The sequence below is a fragment of the Haemaphysalis longicornis genome, unplaced genomic scaffold, assembly GCF_048455015.1.
Source record: "Haemaphysalis longicornis isolate Haplotype H1 unplaced genomic scaffold, Haemaphysalis longicornis Haplotype H1 scaffold_7, whole genome shotgun sequence".
Classification (NCBI taxonomy): Eukaryota; Metazoa; Arthropoda; class Arachnida; order Ixodida; family Ixodidae; genus Haemaphysalis; species Haemaphysalis longicornis.
In genome coordinates, this window is record NW_027526422.1 from 44,557,498 (window position 1) to 44,578,841 (window position 21,344).

General features: G+C 48.3%; 1 protein-coding gene across 1 annotated transcript in view; it reads right to left on the reverse strand.

Annotated features, from left to right (window-relative positions):
- The window catches only part of LOC144145427 (beta-hexosaminidase subunit alpha-like), a 36,229-nt gene that overhangs the window by 7,129 nt on the left and 7,756 nt on the right, over window positions 1-21,344 (reverse strand). Inside the window, exons 7-12 of the mRNA XM_077677040.1 lie at window positions 16,678-16,816; window positions 15,829-16,021; window positions 14,756-14,912; window positions 10,842-11,037; window positions 7,650-7,740; window positions 217-321 (exon numbers count right to left, since the gene is read on the reverse strand). Coding sequence (XP_077533166.1) covers window positions 217-321; window positions 7,650-7,740; window positions 10,842-11,037; window positions 14,756-14,912; window positions 15,829-16,021; window positions 16,678-16,816 — 881 coding nt within the window. The remainder of the gene's footprint in view (window positions 1-216; window positions 322-7,649; window positions 7,741-10,841; window positions 11,038-14,755; window positions 14,913-15,828; window positions 16,022-16,677; window positions 16,817-21,344) is intronic.

Genomic DNA, 21,344 nt, shown 5'->3' on the forward strand with positions numbered 1-21,344 from the left:
GTTACTATGACGACATGAGACGCCGATAGCCCGAGCCCCTAAGGGGCTTCGCCCCTAAAACGGGAGCGAACCCGCCAACGATGGTGCCAATTAGTGCGTTTTGTTCCCATAAACGACATCTGGATGCACGGACTCCTCGCGTGACTATGAGGGTTAAATTTGCGCGAACAACCAAAATATGAATTGATCAAGCAAGCGCTCAGAAAGCACCCATACCTGAGCATGCGACAGCGTTGTTGGTCCAGCCTGAAGCTGGCGTCGTCGGTGTTGTTAACGTCCGCACGGCTCCACAGGCGCTCGGCAACGGCTGAGGCGCGGGGCCTGGGATGAGCGTCGGGAGCACAGTGGGCGACACACGCAATACCCGCAGATTTAAACGCTCGAGACCACGACAAAGAATATTGTACAAACTCGAAAGTGGGAATCGTCAAATTAGATACCGAATTCACCCTAGTATCCAGTCCAGTGTTGTACACGTTCCTCTAAAATAGGAACGAAAGCTCGTTCCTCGTTCCTTCCTAATTTTGAAACGAGTTCCCGTTACAAGTTCCTTTATTGCGAAAGGAACGCGTTCCAGTTCCACTTCGAAAATTGGAACGTGTCGTTACATTGTCGTTACAATTAGGTCTTTAAATGAAAATATATCGGATAATCCTGGGGCGAAATTAAGAGAGACATTTAAAACTCACACCGAACTACGTATATTATACGAATATTAACACCGCCGGCCACAGATTATCTGGAGATAAAAATAGTCAAAAGAAACGCTCCGATGCGAATTTTTTCAGGGAGCACAGAACAAACTCGAGACGGGTCTAGGACACTTCGGTGCAGGATGTTTCGGTGAGGAAATTTCGGTGCACGGACATTTCGGTGTACGGACATTTCGGTACGCAAACTTTTCGGCGACCAAATTATCCGGTTCTTGCCTGTTTGCGACAGCCGTTATATTTTTATTTCCGCTAAACGTGGGTTATGGACAACAATGTGGAGCAGGGAATTTGTTTTGATTGATGCCCTCTTTGATCTTTGCCAGGTATTTTTAGATATTCTGCATTTATATATTTTGTTTATTCCCTCTTCCTGTGGACACCTGTTATGCAGCCGATTGAATTCGTTAGCACACGTTATTTTTTTTTTTTTCATTTACGACAGGTTATTAATTTATATTCGCTCTTTTTTGGCTAAGACAATAAACCGGTGTTTACGATGGTCTAATGCCTTTTTATATATATTTTAATCAGACACCCTCAAATTACATGAATTACGTGCACACTCTCAATATCCAAAACGTAACAAACATTAGCTAGCCCCGGAATGCAGAAAACCTTATGAAGAGTATTACGTAGGCTGGGCTGCCTTGGTAAAATGAATTTGCGAAAACTGGTCTAGGATATTGTCGTGGAGGAAGAACGGGCCTTTTTGAAAACAGCCGCAGCTTCTAATGTCCTAAAACGCACGGCGGCGCAAACACAAGTCTTGAACGTAAAATCATATCAAGTCACAAAATTACAATATTAAAGCTAAAATGTTAAAATAATGCCTAGGACATCCCCTGACTCAAAATGTCTGGGCCAAGACGTCGTGCACCAAAATGTCCGTGCACAGAAATGTCCGCACCGAAAGGTCCTCGACCGAAATGTCCGACACCGAAATGCCCGGATCCCGTTGCAGTCCGTCCGTTCCGTTGGTTACGTTGTTACGGGGTTAACCGGGACCGGTCTGCGCCTGCGTGCGCGGGAGGGTGAGGAGGCGCGGACATGGCGAAGGCAGGCCCGCGGAACTAATCCCCCTACCGCGACGAATGCCCAAGTGCCCAGACGGGTCCCGGCCAGCCCGGTAACAACGCATACGACAGAACGGACGGACTGCTGAAACTCTAATCTTTCCCCGCCAGGGAACAATTCTATCGGCCAGACACGCATCCTGGCCTCCCCAAACAAAGGATGGAAGGTGAAAAGCATTCTCGCGGCTACGCTATTCACCTGTCGAACGCCGCGTGAGCAACCAGCATGAAAGCAAGCACAAGCTGCGGCCTGCTGCGTGGTTATTCTTCTGCCTTTGACCTTCGAGGAAGCACGTACGGCTGAAGGGCGGGCAAACTGACCATCTTATAGGAAGAGAAACGCAGTAGCGCTTTGTGGATTTTTGTACTCGAGCCTTGGCATCAAAAACAGCCAAATCCTAGTGATGTAACGGCAGGAATGCCGTTCCTGCCGTTCCTTTAAAAACCTAACGAGTTACCGCTACAGTTCCACCGACCCTTAATGGAACGGTGGCGTTCCTCCGTTCCTCCAAAAAGGAACTAGTTCCAGGAACGCCGTTCCTTGTAACGCCGTTCCGTGCAACACTGGTATCCACTATGCACCTCTAAAGTCGGCATCGTTGCAACACTGAAGTGTTTTGATGGGGAGACATTTTCTCAGGCATCAGATGAGCTGTCTGACACTAAAGTAGAAGACCCTTGGGCCTTTCATTAAATACCCTCCATAAGACCCCATGAATACCTATGAAAAGCTACGTACCAAGTCCTTTTAAAGGGACACTGAAGTGATATGTAAACATTGCAGGATTACTAGCGCAAATTGTAGTCCGGAGTCCCCAGGCCATGTTTCGACCACTCTAGGCGCGTTTACGCGATTTTATTTAGTAGAAAAACTAATTCGAAAATGCTGTCCTCCTCTCTTTACGCTCGCCCATTTTCTGTGGCGTTTTCGTGTGACGTCAGGAGGGGATGAGCTGGCAATTGGCTGGCTGCGCTACTGCACGGCTCCCCGGCCTTCAGACAGAGTCAGTCGGCCCAGCGTTTCGTCTGTCGGCCGCCGACGGGTCGTCGCAATTCGTTCGCTTAGTTGAAACGAAGCCAGGACACGTTTGTGAATGGAAGAATGTGCCTTTCTTTACTTGGTTTGTTTGTACACTGTATCTAGCTCCAAGTCAAGGTCGCTTCACACAAGCGCTGCACAAGCCCACATGCGACGCTTCGCTGACTGGTACGCCAGTAGGAAAATATAAGGCCTCTTGAAGGCGGGAGAAGAGTCAGCGAAGTCAATATAGGTACTAAGGAAATAAAATCAACTGATATTTTTACCGTACAGCGTAAAACTAGGGCGCGGAGAGCACTTTTTTGCGCTGGGCGAACAAGCACAGCGGCACGGAGCAAGAGTGCACAGCGGTCAGCAGCACGACTACGCATCTGCGAACGCTTTTACGTCTACGAAATGCAATTGCTAGACGTGAGCTACTGTGGAAACTCGGGCGACGCTTACTGCACGAGCGCAGTACAACAAATAGTCACCTAAGCTGCTTGAAATGCCAAAACTAAATAAAAGTGTAAACCGGCTGTGCAGGCCCGTAGCCAGAGGGGGGGCCCTAGGGGCCCGGGCCCCCCCCCGAAATTTTTATTAGGGGAGGGGGGGAGGGTGTTTTTCAGCAGCAGGGATTTCCGCACCCCGCTGCATCAAGAAATTTGTCTACAGCAGATGACCATGTGCAAAACTGAGCATATCTTTCCGTGCCCGTGTCCTACGCCGCGTAAGCAACACGGAGCATCAGAAAAGAGTACAGGAAGCCACATACGACAGTCGGCGCCTGATAAACAGAGTAGGGCGGCTGCGGTACCGACTTTGCTGCCACTGCGGCTGTCCCGCTCGGACCACCTCCATGACCCACACCATTAATTTCACCCCCAAACATGCCCAGCCTGTGGCGCCCTCGACGAGCACTTCACTCTGTGCGAGGGCTGAGCAGACTCCTTGCCTCCCAATCCATCTGGCAGCAGGCGCTGCGCGACCCGGAGGCATCAAGCCAGGTCTACGTGATGTCGCGAAAGCCGTCTTCGCCGTCCTGGGGTCGACCACCCAAGTCTGCTGTCGACCGAGTGCCCCCTCCCCTCACCCCACTCATTGGCGAGGAACATCCCGTCGTCTACACAATGACGCGTCTTCGACCCGTGCCGCGGCTGCTGGACATAATCCGCTTTCGGCGGCCCTCTCGGCCACCCAACCGCCCCCGAATGCCCCCTTAATGACAGGAAACGTTCCGAAGAGGTGGCGACAAAGGCTTCATGCGGCGCCTCACTTTTGGCGGCAGGCTTGACGTTCCTGTCTGCTTCTTTGGGGACGTGCCGCGCATCGTTCTCCAGCACTTTGCGGTGTGGCTGATGACTCTGTAAAGGCCGTTGTTCAATGAGCCGCCAATGCTAGTATACCAGAAGGGGTCCCAGATGTCCTCCCGACGCTTCAACATCGGTGGTCCGAAGGGCTTCGACCTTAGGCAGACTGCTTCACCGGAGTCAACCAGACCTTCACATGTGCGAGAGGGAAACGTGCCCCCTCTGTGTGAGAGTGTGGGCGAGAATATGAGCGCCATGGATTTTTGTGATTGGTGCGTTCCTAATAACAGCGAGGAGAAAGTGGACGGAACTACGGCACTGCCTGTTCACGCTGGTCAAGAATGTAAATACTTCTACATAAAGTTTTCTTTCTCCCTCAACTTGGTCCTCATGAGTGCTCCGGCACGACACCAACGGCGGTCAACTTCGACCGTGCTACCCCGGTTCACAACAGTGACCACCCCGGCCCTGGCAATCGCGGCGGCTTTCTGGCCCGCCCCTCCCCATTCCCTTGAACCCTGAGTTTAAACAATGTTGTTCTCTCTCTCTCTCTCTCTCTCTCCGCCCCCACCAAGCAAAATCTGCGACACGGAGCGACACAGGGCGCCCCCGGCTCAGATTCAGTGGCGAGGTCCTTTGCAATGGAGGCCAAGACGCACTGCAGTTCAGCCCGTGTTTGGGACGGAATATATCGCGTGTTTGCCCTCCTTTGTGTGGTGTTCTCTGCGTTCCTCATTATGAGCACAAAAAACCAGCGGCAAGGTTCAACACTGATGAACCACTTCAACAAGCTTCCGAAGGTAAGATTTCTAGATTTGTGCAATTTTACATAAGTGCGAAAGCGTAATAGAACGCATATACAATGCATCAGAATTTCTTATGTCGAGTTTGCTCCGCGATCGCACATCGATCCGCGATCGCACATCGGCCCATTGTACGCACTTCGGCTCTGGCAGGCCTTTCTTCAGTGCTTTAAGGAAGAAGGACCTGGCCGCTTCTTCGCAGAGCCGCCTCAATACCGCCCCACCTCAAAGGAGTGGACACGGTCCCCGTCTTCCACCACGTCAACCCACTTTATTTCTGCCGCAGTAGTTTTAACCTGTTATATGCAGAAATAAAAACGTACAAAAAATATTTCGGATATTCGTAGTTTTATTTTTGGCCCAGAGTAACGTAGTTTTATTTTTATTAGCGGTATTTGTTGAGACATATTGTCCGTATGAAAATATTGTACTATTTGGTAGATTACTTTCCAAACTAAAGATATAAAAAAATAGAATAGTACTTAAAAACTCAAATAATTTATATACTGCTATTTTACGGAAAATAATTACTGAAAATGGGTACTTTCTTGAAATCGTCAAGGCCTACAGCGAGTGGGCCCCCCCCCGAAAGAAATTCCTGGCTACGGGCCTGCGGCTGTGCCATATATACCTTATATTAGGGAGGCCTGTGGATCCGGCTTCGTGGCCGAGTGGGCTGAGGCGTTATGTAGTTCACAGCATATGTGTTGCAAGTCACGAGTTCGAATCCCTGCGGGCACGTGCTTTTTTTTTTTTGTAAGTTAACTTTTATGTTTTCCGCCGATGTTTTCTATATTGAGTTCACCTTTTTTTGTGCCGCAACGTTCATGTCTACACGAACTAGTTCACAAAACACGCGCAGGCTGGCACTGGCGCGCTAGCGACTTCTCGTTGGCGTGCTGTTGCCATAAGCACCGACTGCTTGCAGGCAGTGGGCACAGACCAGAATGAACAGACCCTTGGCCTGGTGCGAACACGCTTTTTACGATACAGGCATGAGGGAGGCAAGCTCCAAATATGGGGGAAAAGCGCATGACATTTGGGCGTCTGCGGGTACGCGGAGGGCGTTCATGCACTGCGTAGGTCTCGGCTAGTGAATGCTACGACTACAAGCCGTCCTGGGAGGCTTATCTTGTGCATTTTACAGCCGCCAACATGGCAGAAGCGCGGTACGATGATTACTGAGATATTGAGAATGCCCATCCAACAACGCCATTGGTTATGTTTTACAGAACCGAAACCGAAACCGAAACTTGTTTGATTGCTAACCTTGGGCATCGTCCAATCACGCCGCCCCTCCTCTCAACGTCACAGCCTTAGTTGGTGCGGCCGCCGCAAACCGCGCATGGCAGTTTTTCTTCTTTCGCGCTTTGTAAAATAATTACCGATTTGTCAACCGGATAAACGATGAAAAGTGTGCTAATTTGAGCCAGTCTACGCAGTGCAAGCAAAAACGAGAGTTTGACAAATTCACTTCAGTGTCCCTTTAAAGTCGGCATTATTGCTGAACACAAATGCACTGTAGGAAAGACGATGTTTAGAGGTAATATCAGAAACCTAGTATCAAAGTACGGTGACACGGCGTCCTTTTATTGACTACATTCATACGACCCACGGTGCCCTTGGAGACTTCACTGCTATACACTAGTGTCTTGCTAGGTAAACAATTGTAGGGGGGGGGGGCAATATAATCGATACGATACGAAAATGTGAATGCTCTCGTGCCTTTTATTAATAGCCCTTTTTTGTGCGCTGAAAGTGTGACACAGCAAGCGTAGCAAACGGACAGACGGGCTTCCTCGGAACGTCCGCTTAGGCGAGCAGGCGATAAAACGAATGTGCGCAGTTCTCCTATGGCGCTCACTTAATTGAATGGTTCCACTGCGTCCCTCCGGTGTCCCATGCCCACCTATTTGCTCGTAAACTACCACCTTCACATCTACTCGGTTGTCCCTTCCGTCACAGCATGAAATATGAAAGGCATTCTGAACCGAGAAACGTAGCGGGAACGAGGCTACACCTCTTCTCCCTCCCTCAACCCCCCCCCCCCCCCCGACACACACAGATAAATAACCTTCAAATGTTTCCTTAAAATATATCTTCTACCGCGGTTGCCCCCCCCCTTCCCCCCCCCCCCGAGATTACAGTAAACTCGCGTTACAACAAAAGTGCTGTATTCGAAGTGTTATCTTACTTGAAGTGCCTCGTGAATTTAAAACAAAGCATCCCGCATTTAATAAACTGAATATCGCAAATACCAAAAGGGAATTTTCTGTGCCAAAGAATTCGTTATAACACGTATATACTGCACTTTAGCTCACACGAGGTGGAAGAAGCTGGATGTGATCAGAAATATTCTCCCGTGCCACACTCCGACTCCTCCTCTGTGAGCCGGAGTACTCCCTCACCTACTCCGTCTTTCCCACCCCCATAAACTTTGCAAATTACACCATGTTAGCCAACTCTGCAGCAGCTGAAACTACCTTTGGGCGATTGCCATTTATTGAATTGAATTGAATTGAATTGAAACAAGGTATGATATGATATATGATATGATATATGATATGAGGTATTATATGACAAGGTATTTATGATATATATGTTTGATATTTAAGTTGCTGTGCAGCTTTTGCAGTGAAAAGGTATACTCCTCCGTGAAATAGGCCTTACTGTCACCAAATTATAAGCTTTTTTTTTTTTTTTGAAGGTGCACAAAACTGAGACACGCTTACCAGAGCCTCGGGATGAGGTTGGTGGCGTCTACGTACTCGCCCCACATGCACGCCTCACCGCCCACGACCAGGTCCTTTTCTTTCGGGGTGCCTGCAAAAGAAGCTCGAGATGAGGCGGGTGAACGGAGTTACTAATCATCTACCTGTTGTGCAAAATAAAGTAAAAAAATGGCAGCATCTCTACTCCGTGGATGATGGTGAGGGTGCGGAGTAGGGGGGCTCGAAATGACATCCAAGTTACGCCCCGAGTGACATCCGATTTGGGCCCCGACCGTCACTCGATTTGAGCCGTGAGTTGCCCCTTGATTATTACCTAAATGAAACTGCAACTCACGGCTCAAATCGAATTTCGCTTGATTTTCGCTAGATGGTGGTGGGCGTACGGATGGACGCGCACGGTCATTGAGAGGTCCTAAGGTACTCCGCACCGTTACAGGTGAGGGAGTAAGCCGTTTGACTATCGAGTACTAACTCACGGTTGTAGCCCAAAGGGTAAGAGGACTGACGTTAACTCTGTCTGGTCTACCAGACACAGGCTTGAATCCTGCTGGTGCCTGTGTGTGATTGTAAATGCTATGCGCGCGGACGCGGACGGACATTGTGTGGTCCTAAGGTACTCCGCAACAAATAATTTCAGCCATTCCAGTTGGTGAGTGTGGCACACCATCAGCGGAGCATTACGACTATCCAGAGAAGACTTCTGAGAGGGACCACAAAATATGAAAGAAGGCCAGAATCAAGCGTCTAGAAAACGACATATTTTTTTCGCAAAAGGCCCCTCGAGCATACGTGTCAGCATACGTCTTACTAGTTTGCTTTGCTTCCTCACAGAGGGCGCAGGAAGTTTTGAGAAACCGACATTAAAAAAAATATTAGCAGTGGCCTAGCTCGGCTATGCCAGGATATACGCAGCATGAGCTAAGGTCCAGCTGGTTATTCTTAGCTTTCCTGGTTGTCTAGGATTAGCTTGATTATCATGCTCACTGCTGCTTCTATGACACACACACACACGGTATACGCATTATGTGACACCGGTATATTTATCAAGCGGCTCCTGCGCAACGTCACCAATCGCCCCAGAGCTAAGCTGGTTCCCCAGGCGCACGCCGGTGTTGCTGCGACGTACGGGCCATCGGTTTCACACCCGGCCACCTCTCGCATGATCATCAAGTGGACCGGGCCGCCACGTGCGGAACGGAGGTCGACGAAGACGCTGGGCGCGTGGGGTGTGTCAGAGACGCCGGGCAGCGAGCAACGTTCGGTGCGCTGTGTGACGTCACTGCTCCTCGCGCATGCGCAGCACGGCTCTCCAGAAGCCACGCGAAACTGCTCAACCTCGGCCAGTGTAGCGCACGCTACAAAATCCTTCGGGCACTGAAGTTTGCTTACCAGGTTTTTTTAGACGAAACTCTATCGAAATAATCGAATACTTCTTCGCTGCTACACCATGTTCGCTTCGTGATTACCGCGGTGACATCAAATTACTTCGACACGCCGACTGGTCACACTTCAAGCGACGTATTCTCTAGAAAAAATCAAGGCCCCTTTCTTAAGAGAAAGATGATTAGAATTCGAACTTTCTTCCATGTAACCCGAGCCAAATCCAAACTCCAAACTTCTTCAACCCTATCAGGATGACACAATCGGGTAGACCTCGACTTCATAACGCGAGCGACCCAGGTTCGGTTCCGACCAAGGGAAGCGTTTTTTCAGGCGCTTGATGCGCATTTGCTTATCATCATCATCGTTTTGTGAAACACATTGTGTAAAGTCGGCTTCTCTGCAGTGCGCTTTAACGCGGTCGACTAACGCCATCAGTGGGGTATAGCCAGCGTCGCTTTAAGAATAGCCTCTTTGTGGCAGGCGCGCACTTCTGACGTGCCGTCGCGTCTACCTCTCAGGCGGCACGCAGTAGGCTAACTGGTTCCGCCACATGCTAAGTGCCGGGATGCGTTATTCTGTTTCGGGAACGGCACAGAAGTGATGGCACTCAGCGCCATCTACTGGTTCACTTTCAACGCTAGCGACATTCTTGTGGCCAGTTGCTAATAAGGATCCTCCATTCTCACTAGATGGCGCTGAGGTAGAGTCATCTGATTCCGAAAGCGACGATTTGGGTTCGAGTCTTCGTAACCTTACATTTCTGTATTCTTTTTAAGTGGAGTAATATTCACTTAAAAATGTTCAAAATCGATACTTATATCCATATATTTCGTAAATAACAGTGGTCCGGTACGTTTTCTTTTTAGATTGTTTTAGGCTCAGTATGCAGCCTGTCACCGTACTAGAAATTAATGCGTTTCGCCGTGGAGGAAGGGCCTGTTCTGTGCCGTTAAAATGGAGCGTCGCTGCCGGGATAGCGCCGTGGTAAGGCACTCGGCTGGTGATCTGGAGACCGAGGTTTAATTCCCGCCCAAAAGTATTCGTCGTTTCTCTTAGGGCGGCAACCTCTACACCGAGGTCAATCAATACCACCGAGTGACGGGTCAACCACCACAGTCAGCTCGAATAACCGTTTATCCTCTCTCTCTCTCTCTCTCTCTCTCTCTCTCTCTCTCTCTCTCTCTCTCTCTCTCTCTCTCTCGGGCCACGCACACTAAAGTTTCGGGCCACGGACACAACAAATGCATGACAGGGTAGCATAATACACAGCTCCACTGTAAAACCTGTCAAACAGCGGAAGAGATCAACCGCCTGCTACGCTTTTTGGGTGCCACAGTAGCAGGGAATGCCCACATCGAGCGGGAAATAGCTGAGGTCAGGGGAGTTCGCGACGTCCGTACGTACGTGCGGGAACATTTTTTGTCGGCGCTAGGCGCATATCACATCCTGTAATAACTTCTTTATACACCCGGCTTGTTCTCGGTGAGGCTTTCCAGGTGATTCAGACTGCGTCAGTAAAACTCATCCGAAAATCATACGCATATTGAATCAGAGGGTGTGAGCTGCAAAACGGATTCTATGAAATTAGAGTGGAAAGCTGGGCAAGCACTGGAATAGGTCATGCACGTTTCTCATCGCAAAAAAGACAACACAAGAGAAGAGTGAGGACGCTATAGACGCTAGACCTATTCTTCAAGTTATGCGGACTCTTATTAAGGTGCACTAAAGCCCCGAAACGCTTGAGGAAATACCAGGAGTTCCACCGGGAGTTAGCGCACTAGTTCGTCTTCCAGGAGTTAGTGCACCCACCGTTGAATCTGTGCGGGTCGCACAGGTATAACGTCTTCCAATCCTGGCCGTAGTTGATGTGATTGAGGTACCAGCAGGCCGACAGCACCATTTGGTATCCCTTGCGCGCGATGGCCTTGACGTACTCCGGCCAGAGGTCCGTCTTCCAGTCCCCCACGCCGCCCCTCCACACTTGCACCAGGGTGTCGTTCTCCGCCTGCGGACACGTGGAGCGATCAGAACCACGCAGCGCACGAATCACCACGAATGCAGATACCACACAGTCAATCCGCCGCTGCATGTGAATACAGTGGTTCCTTCGTTATTTCTCGTGATCTCGAACAGGTACCAGTGAGTTACCAGCCTTCATAAAAACGCCCTCCTTGCTTACAGTGATTTGTGAAGGAGATGTAACTAACTGTGAGCGGCCTGTGGTTTTCTTTTTTATGCTGTCCCCAAAATCACCTTTTCAGCCCACCTAGAGTACCGTGAGTACGTCTTGCTCTTGGCGCAAACATTGTTGGTGATTGTTCATATTTTTGCTCGTTGCTCACTGCCACTTCGCGACCTTAACCACCGCGGGGGATCAGAGCGTAGACGTTGTGGTGCTGAGCACGAGGATGTGGGCTCAATCCTCTTTGGGGTGACCCGTTTTTCTTATAGAGCGAAAACCGAAAACACCCGTTTGTCGGGATTTAGGTGCACGTTAAAGACACTCCAGATGGTCAAAACTAATCCGTATTCGTTTACAATGCGTGATTCGCAGCGGAGGTGCGGCTTTGGCGCGCGCTAGCCCGAAACTTAACTTACGTTAAACAGCACCACAGAGTGGCAAGACACAGCTCCTAATTTGAGACAGAATTTCTAACAGCGGAGCTACTTAGCTTGAGCTTGGTCCGGTGGCGTTAGCAAAAAAGCAAAATACCGAGAAAAAACTGCGCCGGCTGAAAGGGTGCAGCACCGCAGATAGGGTATTAAAAGGAGGAGGAGGAGGTAGCCTTTATTGTGACAGGAAGACTCTACGTCAAGTGGGGGAAGGGGAAGTAGAAGGTGGGGGGTTTGTGACTTGGGACGTCTTAAATGTGTACAGTTCGACCCAAAACAGGTGGGCTCCTTAAGAATGCTGAAGAGGCCGCGTGGGGTGAGGAGAGCAGACTCACGACTCTAGACTGCTCGCGCTAGACCGCTTTTTAGGCAAAAATGTGCAATTAAAGCCAGCATGGACGGTTCCAGTGTACGAGGGTCGATGTAAAGAGAGGTTGTATTTGGAGGAGGCTTGAAGGTTCTGTAGCGCGCGAACTTCGGGCAGTGCCAAATTAGGTGCTGGAGATTGGCGGGAGTGGGGGAGGCGCAGAAGGGACATCGAGGCGGTAGAGACGGGGTGTGCCATTTACGGAAGGTCTCAGGGGTAAGGCTAGCATTAGCAAAATATTTGTTTATGAAAATTAAGAGTGAAGCCGCATTTCGCACCTGCTCGAATGTGAGCCCACAGGGCATACGCGTATGCGCGCCCCTTGCAATACCATTTTAAAGGTGATAGCCTTTCTTGGACTACCAAAACGAAGAAAAAAATGGCGCAGCTTGCATTGGTGGTGCAAGGCTGGAGAAACAGCGCAGATAGGGGTCGAACTAGCTTCTTGCCCCCTGGGATCCGCTGTCACTGCGGAGGATCAACCGGAATGGCCTTATAAAGTTCAACTGAACCTGGCCTCACCCCTCCTCCCTGGTATTCTGAATCCTTCCTCCTCTGGACCCTCCAGTGGAGGAGGTCCTTGAAATGATTTACCCGCGCATAAGCATTGCGGAATCCTCCCCTCAGCCGAGTGGAGGGAGAAAATGGAGTGGAGGAGGGACTCAGAATACGGCCCTTAACATAACCTAGCAAGAACATGGAAAAACCTAACAAAACATAGCAAAGCCAAACATAACCTACCAAAACTTAGCAAAACCGAAAGGAGCTAGGTCTACCCCCAACTCCGCCATTTCTCCAGCCTTGAACCGCTAGTACAAGCTGCGCCAATTTTTTTTAGTTATTCTTGGGCTACATAGTTTTGGTCTGTCTGTCTGTCTGTCTGTCTGTCTGTCTGTCTGTCTGTCTGTCTGTCTGTCTGTCTGTCTGTCTGTCTGTCTGTCTGTCTGTCTGTCTGTCTGTCCCTCGATTAAGCCGCCCGGCCAAAAGATAAAAGAATTGCGAAAATAGAAGTTTATATAGGCAAAACCTTTCCAAACAACTAAATCTGATACCATACTTCGTTTTTGTCCACATTATGCATAACCGAAGCAAAACATCAGCACATAATTGGCATATGGTACTAGGCAAGGTTCATTTAGTTGAAAGCAGGTGTGCGTTTGATGTTTGCGATAAAACCTTAAAACAAAATACGCCCGAGAACAAAAACTCCCACCTCCCCTCGCGGGAACCCCTGTGTAGATGCGACGCATAGGCGGAGCGGCGAAGGGACCGCGTTTTATAGCGCGCGTAACGTTGAGGGGACTGCGTAAGCCGGTCCCAGTCGATGACGACGTTGGCGTACTTGTAAAGTGGCGTGGACTCTAGGTGTTTGAGCCAAGCGTGGATGTTGCTTCGCCGGAGAACGGCACACCGGTTATATGCGCAGCGCGCCCGAAGGAGAGGAAACCACGGAAGAGAGAGTACTGCACATGCGCCGGCCCCAGCGCGTCTTCCGCGGCTATGACGCAACGTGCCGCGGCTATTACGCAACACAATCCAACACAATCCACTTTAATCCAATCCAATCCAATCCAATCTAATTCAATTCAAGCCAAGCGAAGCCAAGCCAAGCCAATCCAAGCCAATGCAATCGAATCCAATCCAATGCCCCTCGCGAGAGAGTGTTCGCTATCGGAGAGGAGAGGGGGTGAGAGGCGGAGAGCGCAGCTGGCGCGGCGAGGAGAATGGGGGAGGGGTGGACAACGCCGACGACGACGACGACGACGACGACGCCGGAGGGACAAGGTGAGTGAATCAGATGCTCTGCATCTAATATTTTGACCTAAAATAAAAAAAGAGCTCGCTTCCGAACCTAGACCTCGTGGCGGCGTTCCACGCGTGGCCTCCGCGATCGGCTGCCGGCGGCGCGTAGCAACGGCGCGCCGCCGGCAGCCGATCGCGGAGGCCGTGTTCCACGTCCAACAGTAACGAAAGGTTCCAAAAGATGGCGCGTGAGTAGTGGAACGCGGGAAAATTGATCTGACTTGAGAAAATCTCCGCCGTTTCCATCGTGGGAGTAGCGAAACGGGAGAGAAAGAGCGTGAGAGTTGGGCGCTGGAGAGAAGAGAGGCAGCGCTGGAAGACGCTTATTCTGGTTACCTATTAGCGATCTAGTAAAGCTTGTAGCCTACTGAGGCGCTTCACTATATTCTGCGCAACTGTAAGATGCGTGGCCGAGGCACTTCGGCATGTAGATGAAGAGGGAGGGAGGGAAAAACGTTAATGAAAGATGAGTAGCGGTGTCGGCCTGAAGCAAGCGCTCTGGCCAGCTGTAATTTGCATTGAGAATACTGATTAAAAGCAAAAGAGATGTGGCATGATGAAGTGGAAGTCATCTTATACTGTGCAGTCTAGAAGCCCATCTTCAAACTCCAATGTACAGTTCTAAGCGCGTGTGTCCTGTAGAAAAGGTGAGAAAGCAATCCAGTGACCAAAGACGGTCGTATTACTTACTGAGTTTAGTTTATGAAAAAGAAAAATACCTGTCGTGCGCCCAAGTGACGAAAATTACCTCTTCGATGAAGGAGCGGCAGTCAGGAAAAATTAGGTCTCCATCAATGCCTGCCGTTCGCGTTCATAAAGTACAAATATGCAGCTGGACACGCTAAAATAACCTAAAACGTTTCTTACAAAACTTCCTCAACATTAACATTAGCGCTTTGCTAGATCATGAGAAGAAATTTCCATAAAAGTTTCGACATACTTTGACGCCGTTGTCGATGGGGTCCTGCCATATCATGTACTTGGAGCCGAGTGCTTGGACGTTCCGCAGCGTTCGGTTGACGTAGAACTGCTCGACCTGGTTGACGTCGGTGAAACCGTGCTTCCGCATGAAATCGGCGATCTCCGGGCTCGACTCCCTGCGTTCCACAGCAAGCGAAGCTCAGCGCCACTTTCTCGCAGCTTCGGATTTCCTCGTATGTGGGCTGAAGTTCGCTTGATGGCGGTCATGGACGAGCAGTCTGGTAATAGCGTCACCGGCAAAAGCATACTGTCAGAATTAGATATGCTCATGTTAACGAAGACAGCCGCAGTATATCCCACAGTTAAGCAAGTTGTTTTGATGGAATCTTTAAGATGAGTGCAGTCAAAATAAGAACAAATTTATATCTTCACATTGTAAAATTTAGCAGTGTTACGGGAATACCTTAATGCCCTTTACTTAATGCACCACGTTCTGGGCGATAATTAATGCCAGAATATTCGTCACAAATGTGTAGTGTAGTATAATAATAATAAATGAACTATAGCCAATTTATGTTTCCGCCAGTCATTCTGCTTCATGACTGTATTGCTGTCGAGCAGCTAAGGCCTTATTCACACTCAATAACACGCATAACATTGTACAAAGTTTCTGTTCATCATAAATTATGGGTTTACACGGAGAACCGAAGATCTTTTTGGAATGGTGAAAAGATACATGGGCTTGCTACGGGACACAGACACCAGACAATAATTGTGTAACACTACCCCGCTGGCTGTGTCTCCTGAATAACCGTACTACTGTTATATGGCTTGATTTTAAGACACAGGCTTGCAGTTCCTTCTTGGGCTGATTCTTGTACTTTTGAACATATATAAATGTCACATACGTCTAGCCAGGCCCTAAGTTTATTTGTTCGGGAATCCGCCATTGCGGCTTCCTCACCGGAGCGTCCATTTTTTGGTCGCTTGTTTCTCGCCTTTCACACCTGAGTCACCCGGCTTTTTTGTCTATGTTTTTTTTCCTTCGTCCGGCAGGGGGTTGTGACAGTGAACTCTGCCGGTCCTACGTACCAGCAGGAGTAGTAAACCTCGTCCATTCCCAAATGTATGTAGTCGTCCTTGAAAGTCTCAATTATTTCCTGGAAGATGTTCCTCATGACGTCATAGGTGTAGTCTTGCATCGGATTCAGCATCTCGAAAGCTGCGTGGTGTGGGTAGTCGGGCTTCCCGCGACTTCCGTTGGCATAACACGCTGTGAGGATGTCTGCGGGAGTTTAAAAAAAAGGAAGGGAGAAACAGGGTGTGTTGACGAAAACTGCACGTGGGCACACAGTAAGAGAAAAAATGCCGAATACGACTTCCAACCTAAATTAACTTCATTTTCGAGTCAACCTACTGGATTGGTTCCCGCACTAAAAGTTAAAAAATTGGTTGACAAAGGGTCCAGGGCTCGTTACAGCGTAATGAATGCATACCTGTTTTGCACCTTCTTTGCCTTGTCTTCGTATCTTTTTTCCTCCTTCCATCGTATTCCTTTACTATAATTTACACCGCGTTGTGGTGTTCCCTTTGATTTTCTTTCCAACGGATTTCCCACACTCCGCTTCCTCATACTCATAGAAGCCTGCACAGTCTGATTCCGAGTGCAGGAACAACGAACGTGCGTTGTTGTTGCTGCCCTGAATCTCGATGGTTGTTGCTTTGGCTATGGTCAAAACTAGTAACTTGAGTCTTGCATCGACGAACCGATCATTTTAAGGTTTGAACACTTTTACGTATTTTGTTATTTTCTGGCACTACCTGTGCTACTTCGTTCTGCTTTTACTGCTATTATAAACGTTGCAGCCACCACTGAACATGAACGAACCTAAAACGGTGCGTGCAGCTGCGTCGGCGGATACGAGAGACCAACGCACTCACCCGGGAAAATTTTTCCCAGGGCTTGCGTATGTCCCGGTGTGTCGATCTCGGGGATGACGCGAATTCCTCGCAGTCGCGCGTACTCGATGATGTCCTGAACGTCCTCACGGCTGTACACGAGCCTTGGAGAGTACGCACTCTGTGGGGAGAAAACAAGGGTGGTCCTCGCTCTCACGCTCCTCGCTGCTGGAGCAATCGCAGCGACAAGGAATCACTGCACTGGCTAAAGCCCTGGTTATTCTCTGGCCAACTACGACAGCGTTCTTGGTATTTATAAACAAAGAAAAAGAGGGCTAACAGGCTCTTGTCTTGGAAAGAGACTCTTTGAGGACGCTTAAGTCTCGCCTTTAGGAGTGAATCACGATAGGCGAGCAGGAGCAGACATAGATGCGCCGTGCTCGCTCCTAGATGACGACTCAGAAAGGCGCCCTGAACTTGTAGACGAATAGCAGCACCCCTCATCGGACTCCACGACTGATGGAAAGTTTCCGCTCATCCACGTGACTTGCTTTCATCATAACCCTATCGATCAATCACGATTTTCGCATCCGGGTGCCTGCGGGTGGCTTTTAACGTGTAAGCGTTTTTTGCCGAACCATTTTGCTATTTTTTCCCTGGCCGCTCAATGTGGACAAAATCTGCACAAAAATGCGTTGTTAGCGACATTGAGTAGTTATAAAAGTGTACTTTCATGCGTTTCTTCGGCAAATAAACCGAACAGCGTACCACTCAAAACAACAAAAACACACCAAAACTAAAAAGACTAAAAGTGAGCTAAGTCACGAACTGTCACTGGATTAAGACTAATAACCGAGAAACCAAGCAGAGGCAAAAAAAAAAAATTTGTCAAAAAGCACCAACCATGTAACGGTTTATCTGCATAAGAATATGCAATTTGTAGAATCAGAAACACCTACTCGTTATCGTGGATACATGTAGATTATTTGTCGAAGATGAACAAAAAATACAAAATAGAAAAAGGAAATTACGAGATGCGAGAAGTTCAAAAACTAAAAAACTAAAATTAACGATGACAATCACAAATGTATATATGGTCCAACACCCTCACGCGATTATGACAAATATACCAGAAACCCCCAAAACAAACAGAAACCAACAAAATAAATTCTAAGAAAGCTGCTATCGTGTAACGCCTTTTATCTTCTCCAAAATGCGTAATTGGCAAAGTTAATAGTGTAAAAGCGCGTTATTGGTAGAAATCAAAGAAAACCGAAAAAAAAAATCACCGAACTATACACCAAAGCTTGCCCGATTCCACCCATTATAGCCCAACACAAAAAAAAAAACACGTGAAGTCAACCTATTTGACTACTCATAGCCAAATATCCTTAAAATACTCTAAAGAAAGGCACGAACTCACAAAAGGCTGCCTAGCTCCCTCATGCGATTAACACGAAACCAAAACCAAAAGCAAAACTTGGCGCTTTTTGGTCTTAGATACGCTTTAGCCAATGAACACAAACATACAAAATATCAAGAGTCATTCTACTCTGCGGATGACCAACGAAGCTTTAGTAAATACGCATCACGCGCATGCTTAAAGATTGTACACGTGTGTAGCTTTCTTATGATTTGTTAATGGTATTGACTGAATATTTGCAAGTACCTAATGAAAGTTGGTAGTGCTAGAGTTTTATATTAGCAGACAAACATGGGGTTGTCCGTTCTCTCCTCTACCTGATCCCCGCAATTCTATAACATTTACAACGCCACTGCGAACTGAGTAATTCATTATCATCATCAACAACAACAGCCTACTCAGGTCCAGTGCAGGGCGAAGGCCTCTTCCATTGATTCCAACCACTCCCGTCTTGCTCTGCTCGAGTCCGCAGTTTACCCCCGAATTTCCGTATCTCCTCCCTCCATCCTGCTATTGGCCTTTCCCTTCTTCTGACCCATCTCTTGGTAGCTACTTTGTTACCCTAGTTGTCCACCGGTTCTCGGCTCGTCTCACTTACATGGCCAGCCCAAGTCCTTTTTTTTTCTTTACTTGAACTATGACATCATCTACTCTAGTTTTCTCCCTGATCCAGGAAGCTCGTTTCCTGTCTAAATTTGCATTCCAGTTGTTCAGTAAGGTGCCAAGTATCAGATCCGTATGTCATCACCGACAGTACGCAATGGTTGTAGATGTTTCTTTTGAGTGACAGAGATAGCTCACTTTTCATTATTTGTTTATTTGTGAATGCTTGCCGAGTGCTCCCCAACCCATGCTTATTGTGCGCAGTGTTTTTCTCTCGTGGTTGGGCTCAGCACTAACCATCTGTCCGAGGTAGTTATATTCCTTTACTTCTTGTAGCGTTTCGTTTCCTGGCTGAAGAGGGCGCTTTCGGCACGCTTATTCCTCATTACTTTAGATTTATTCACATTTATTTTTATTCCACGGTCGTGATTTTTGTTGTTCCTCGATCATTTATAACAAATAAATTATAATTACAAGTAATTAAAGTAATTATAATTACTTGTAATTATAAGAAGAAAATGAAACTCGGCGCAATGATGTAATGATATACTCCTCTTCGCGGCTAATTGTCCCATACTTTGTTCCCCGATAGCTTCGACAAAATAAGATAGTTTCGACAAAACAAGAGTTGCAGCAGTTTTCTGTAACCACACCTCTCCCGTATACGCCCATGTATTGATAGCATACAGTAATTCTCTAATGTTTACAACTTCAATGTGAAATAACTATATATGAAAAGTAAATAAAATCTGGCGCAATGATATAGTCATCTTAACGGCCAACTGTCATATAATTTGTTTCCAGATAGTTCCGGTAATGCGACAGTGTGATAGCTGTTTGCAACAGTACTCCTTCCGTAGACAGCTATGTATTGACAGTATACGGGAATTTCGCAGAGTTTACAGATTCACTGTGAACTAATTATGACCCGTAACTGAAACTCGACGTAATTATATAGATAGCGGCCGTTCATCCTACAATTTTCTGCTGAGCGTTTCTGTTAAAGTTGGCTTTACCGCAAGCCGCGTGTGCTCGCGCAGAAGAAAGATGCACGGAGCCCTGGCCATAATCAGCTTAGCTGTAAAATAAAAATAACACACTAGGTGCCGCAAAAAAAAATCTTAAGCTTTGCGGAACCGGGAAGCGGCGCAAGAACTCTTAGGTATTAACTGACATTTTTTTTTTATTTCTGTACCATTTTTGCAACACGTGCTTCTTAACTCTTTCGCGTTGAAACTTGTTTTCGCTCAGGCACCTATGGAGCATGTTGACCACACATGCCTCAGTAAAATGCTAACAAAGAGGCCACGCGAGCTACAAATTCCACATCAATGAGGTGAAGCGGTACGGAGCAGCAGAAGGACTTCTCCGTTACTCTAGCTTCAACCCCTTCCCTCGCGCTCAGCGCGCAGAAGAAGCGCTTCGCCCACGCCGCTTACGCTGGAGGAGCCGAATCACTAAACGATGGAGATGCCGCACCGAGACGCAACTCCCAATGCTTTGCCGGCCTTGTGCAACCTCCATGTTATCGGATCGTCCTAGCAACCGTTGATATGCCACCGCAGAGGCCAGTTTTATCCAGATGAAAACACTGTTGGTAAGCAAAAAACGATTCGAGCCTCTCAGCTTAACTTTCCACGGGCCAGCTGCAGTATTCAAGTGCGTCAGCAGACTTGCGAGTTCAGCAGAACAACTGTAGCAACACCATGAATTGCACTGCGGCTGCATTCTGTGAAGAATGACGAGTCGCCTTCATGGAGTGCGCTTTGAACAGGAGTTACCGGATCCCCGTAATGAAGCTAGAGGCTCCAAGCTGGCAGGAATGAAGGACATTATAACTAGTTACTTCGCATAGGCAGAATCTGATCTAGTTGGATCATAATTGATTTAAATACTGGTCAGCTTAAATTTAACTCAGGACACAGACAAAGACGAAAGACAAAGCACAAACGCTGACACTACCAACTGAGTTTTTTAATACGTCTCGCCTTGTACATTTATACGTTCCTCTAGCCACGTGGCCCGGCTACAACAGTGCGGAGAAAGTTTTTCTTACCCGCCGCGGTGGCTCAGTGGCTAAGGCGTTGCGCTGCTGAGCACGAGGTCGCGGGTTCGATTCCCGGCCGCGGCGGCCGCTTTTCTGATGGAGGCGAAAAGCAAAAACGCCCGTGTGTACGAGATTTCGGCGCACGTTAAAGATCCCCAGGTGGTCAAAATTAATCCGGAGCCCTCCACTACGGCGCGCCTCATCGCCTGCGTTGCGTCGGCGCGTTAAACCCTACGATCAATCAATCAGAAAGTTTTTCTTTATCGGTTAAACGCAACCGACGCAGTGCTGACACAATCGTTGACGTCTTCTTCAATTTGCATCGCTTCGATGATTTCACGCGCATTCATATCACTGTTTTTATGCATGGTAATGACGCCTGGAAGTCCGCTTCCCACATGGCGCAATCTCGGAAGGGCACGGCCAAGTGTCCTGACGGAACGTTCTTTGTTGCGGCCTTGTGCTCTCGAGCTCGATCGTTGATACAACGGCCGGTCTGGCCAATGTAGCTTTTTCCCCGCGATAACGGTGGTATGTACACAACCCCTGTACACATGCTGCGTACTTGGTACGGCGGTTAGTTTTGCAATGGCTCGCTATCATTGGCTGATTGACACAACGGCGCATCGCATACCC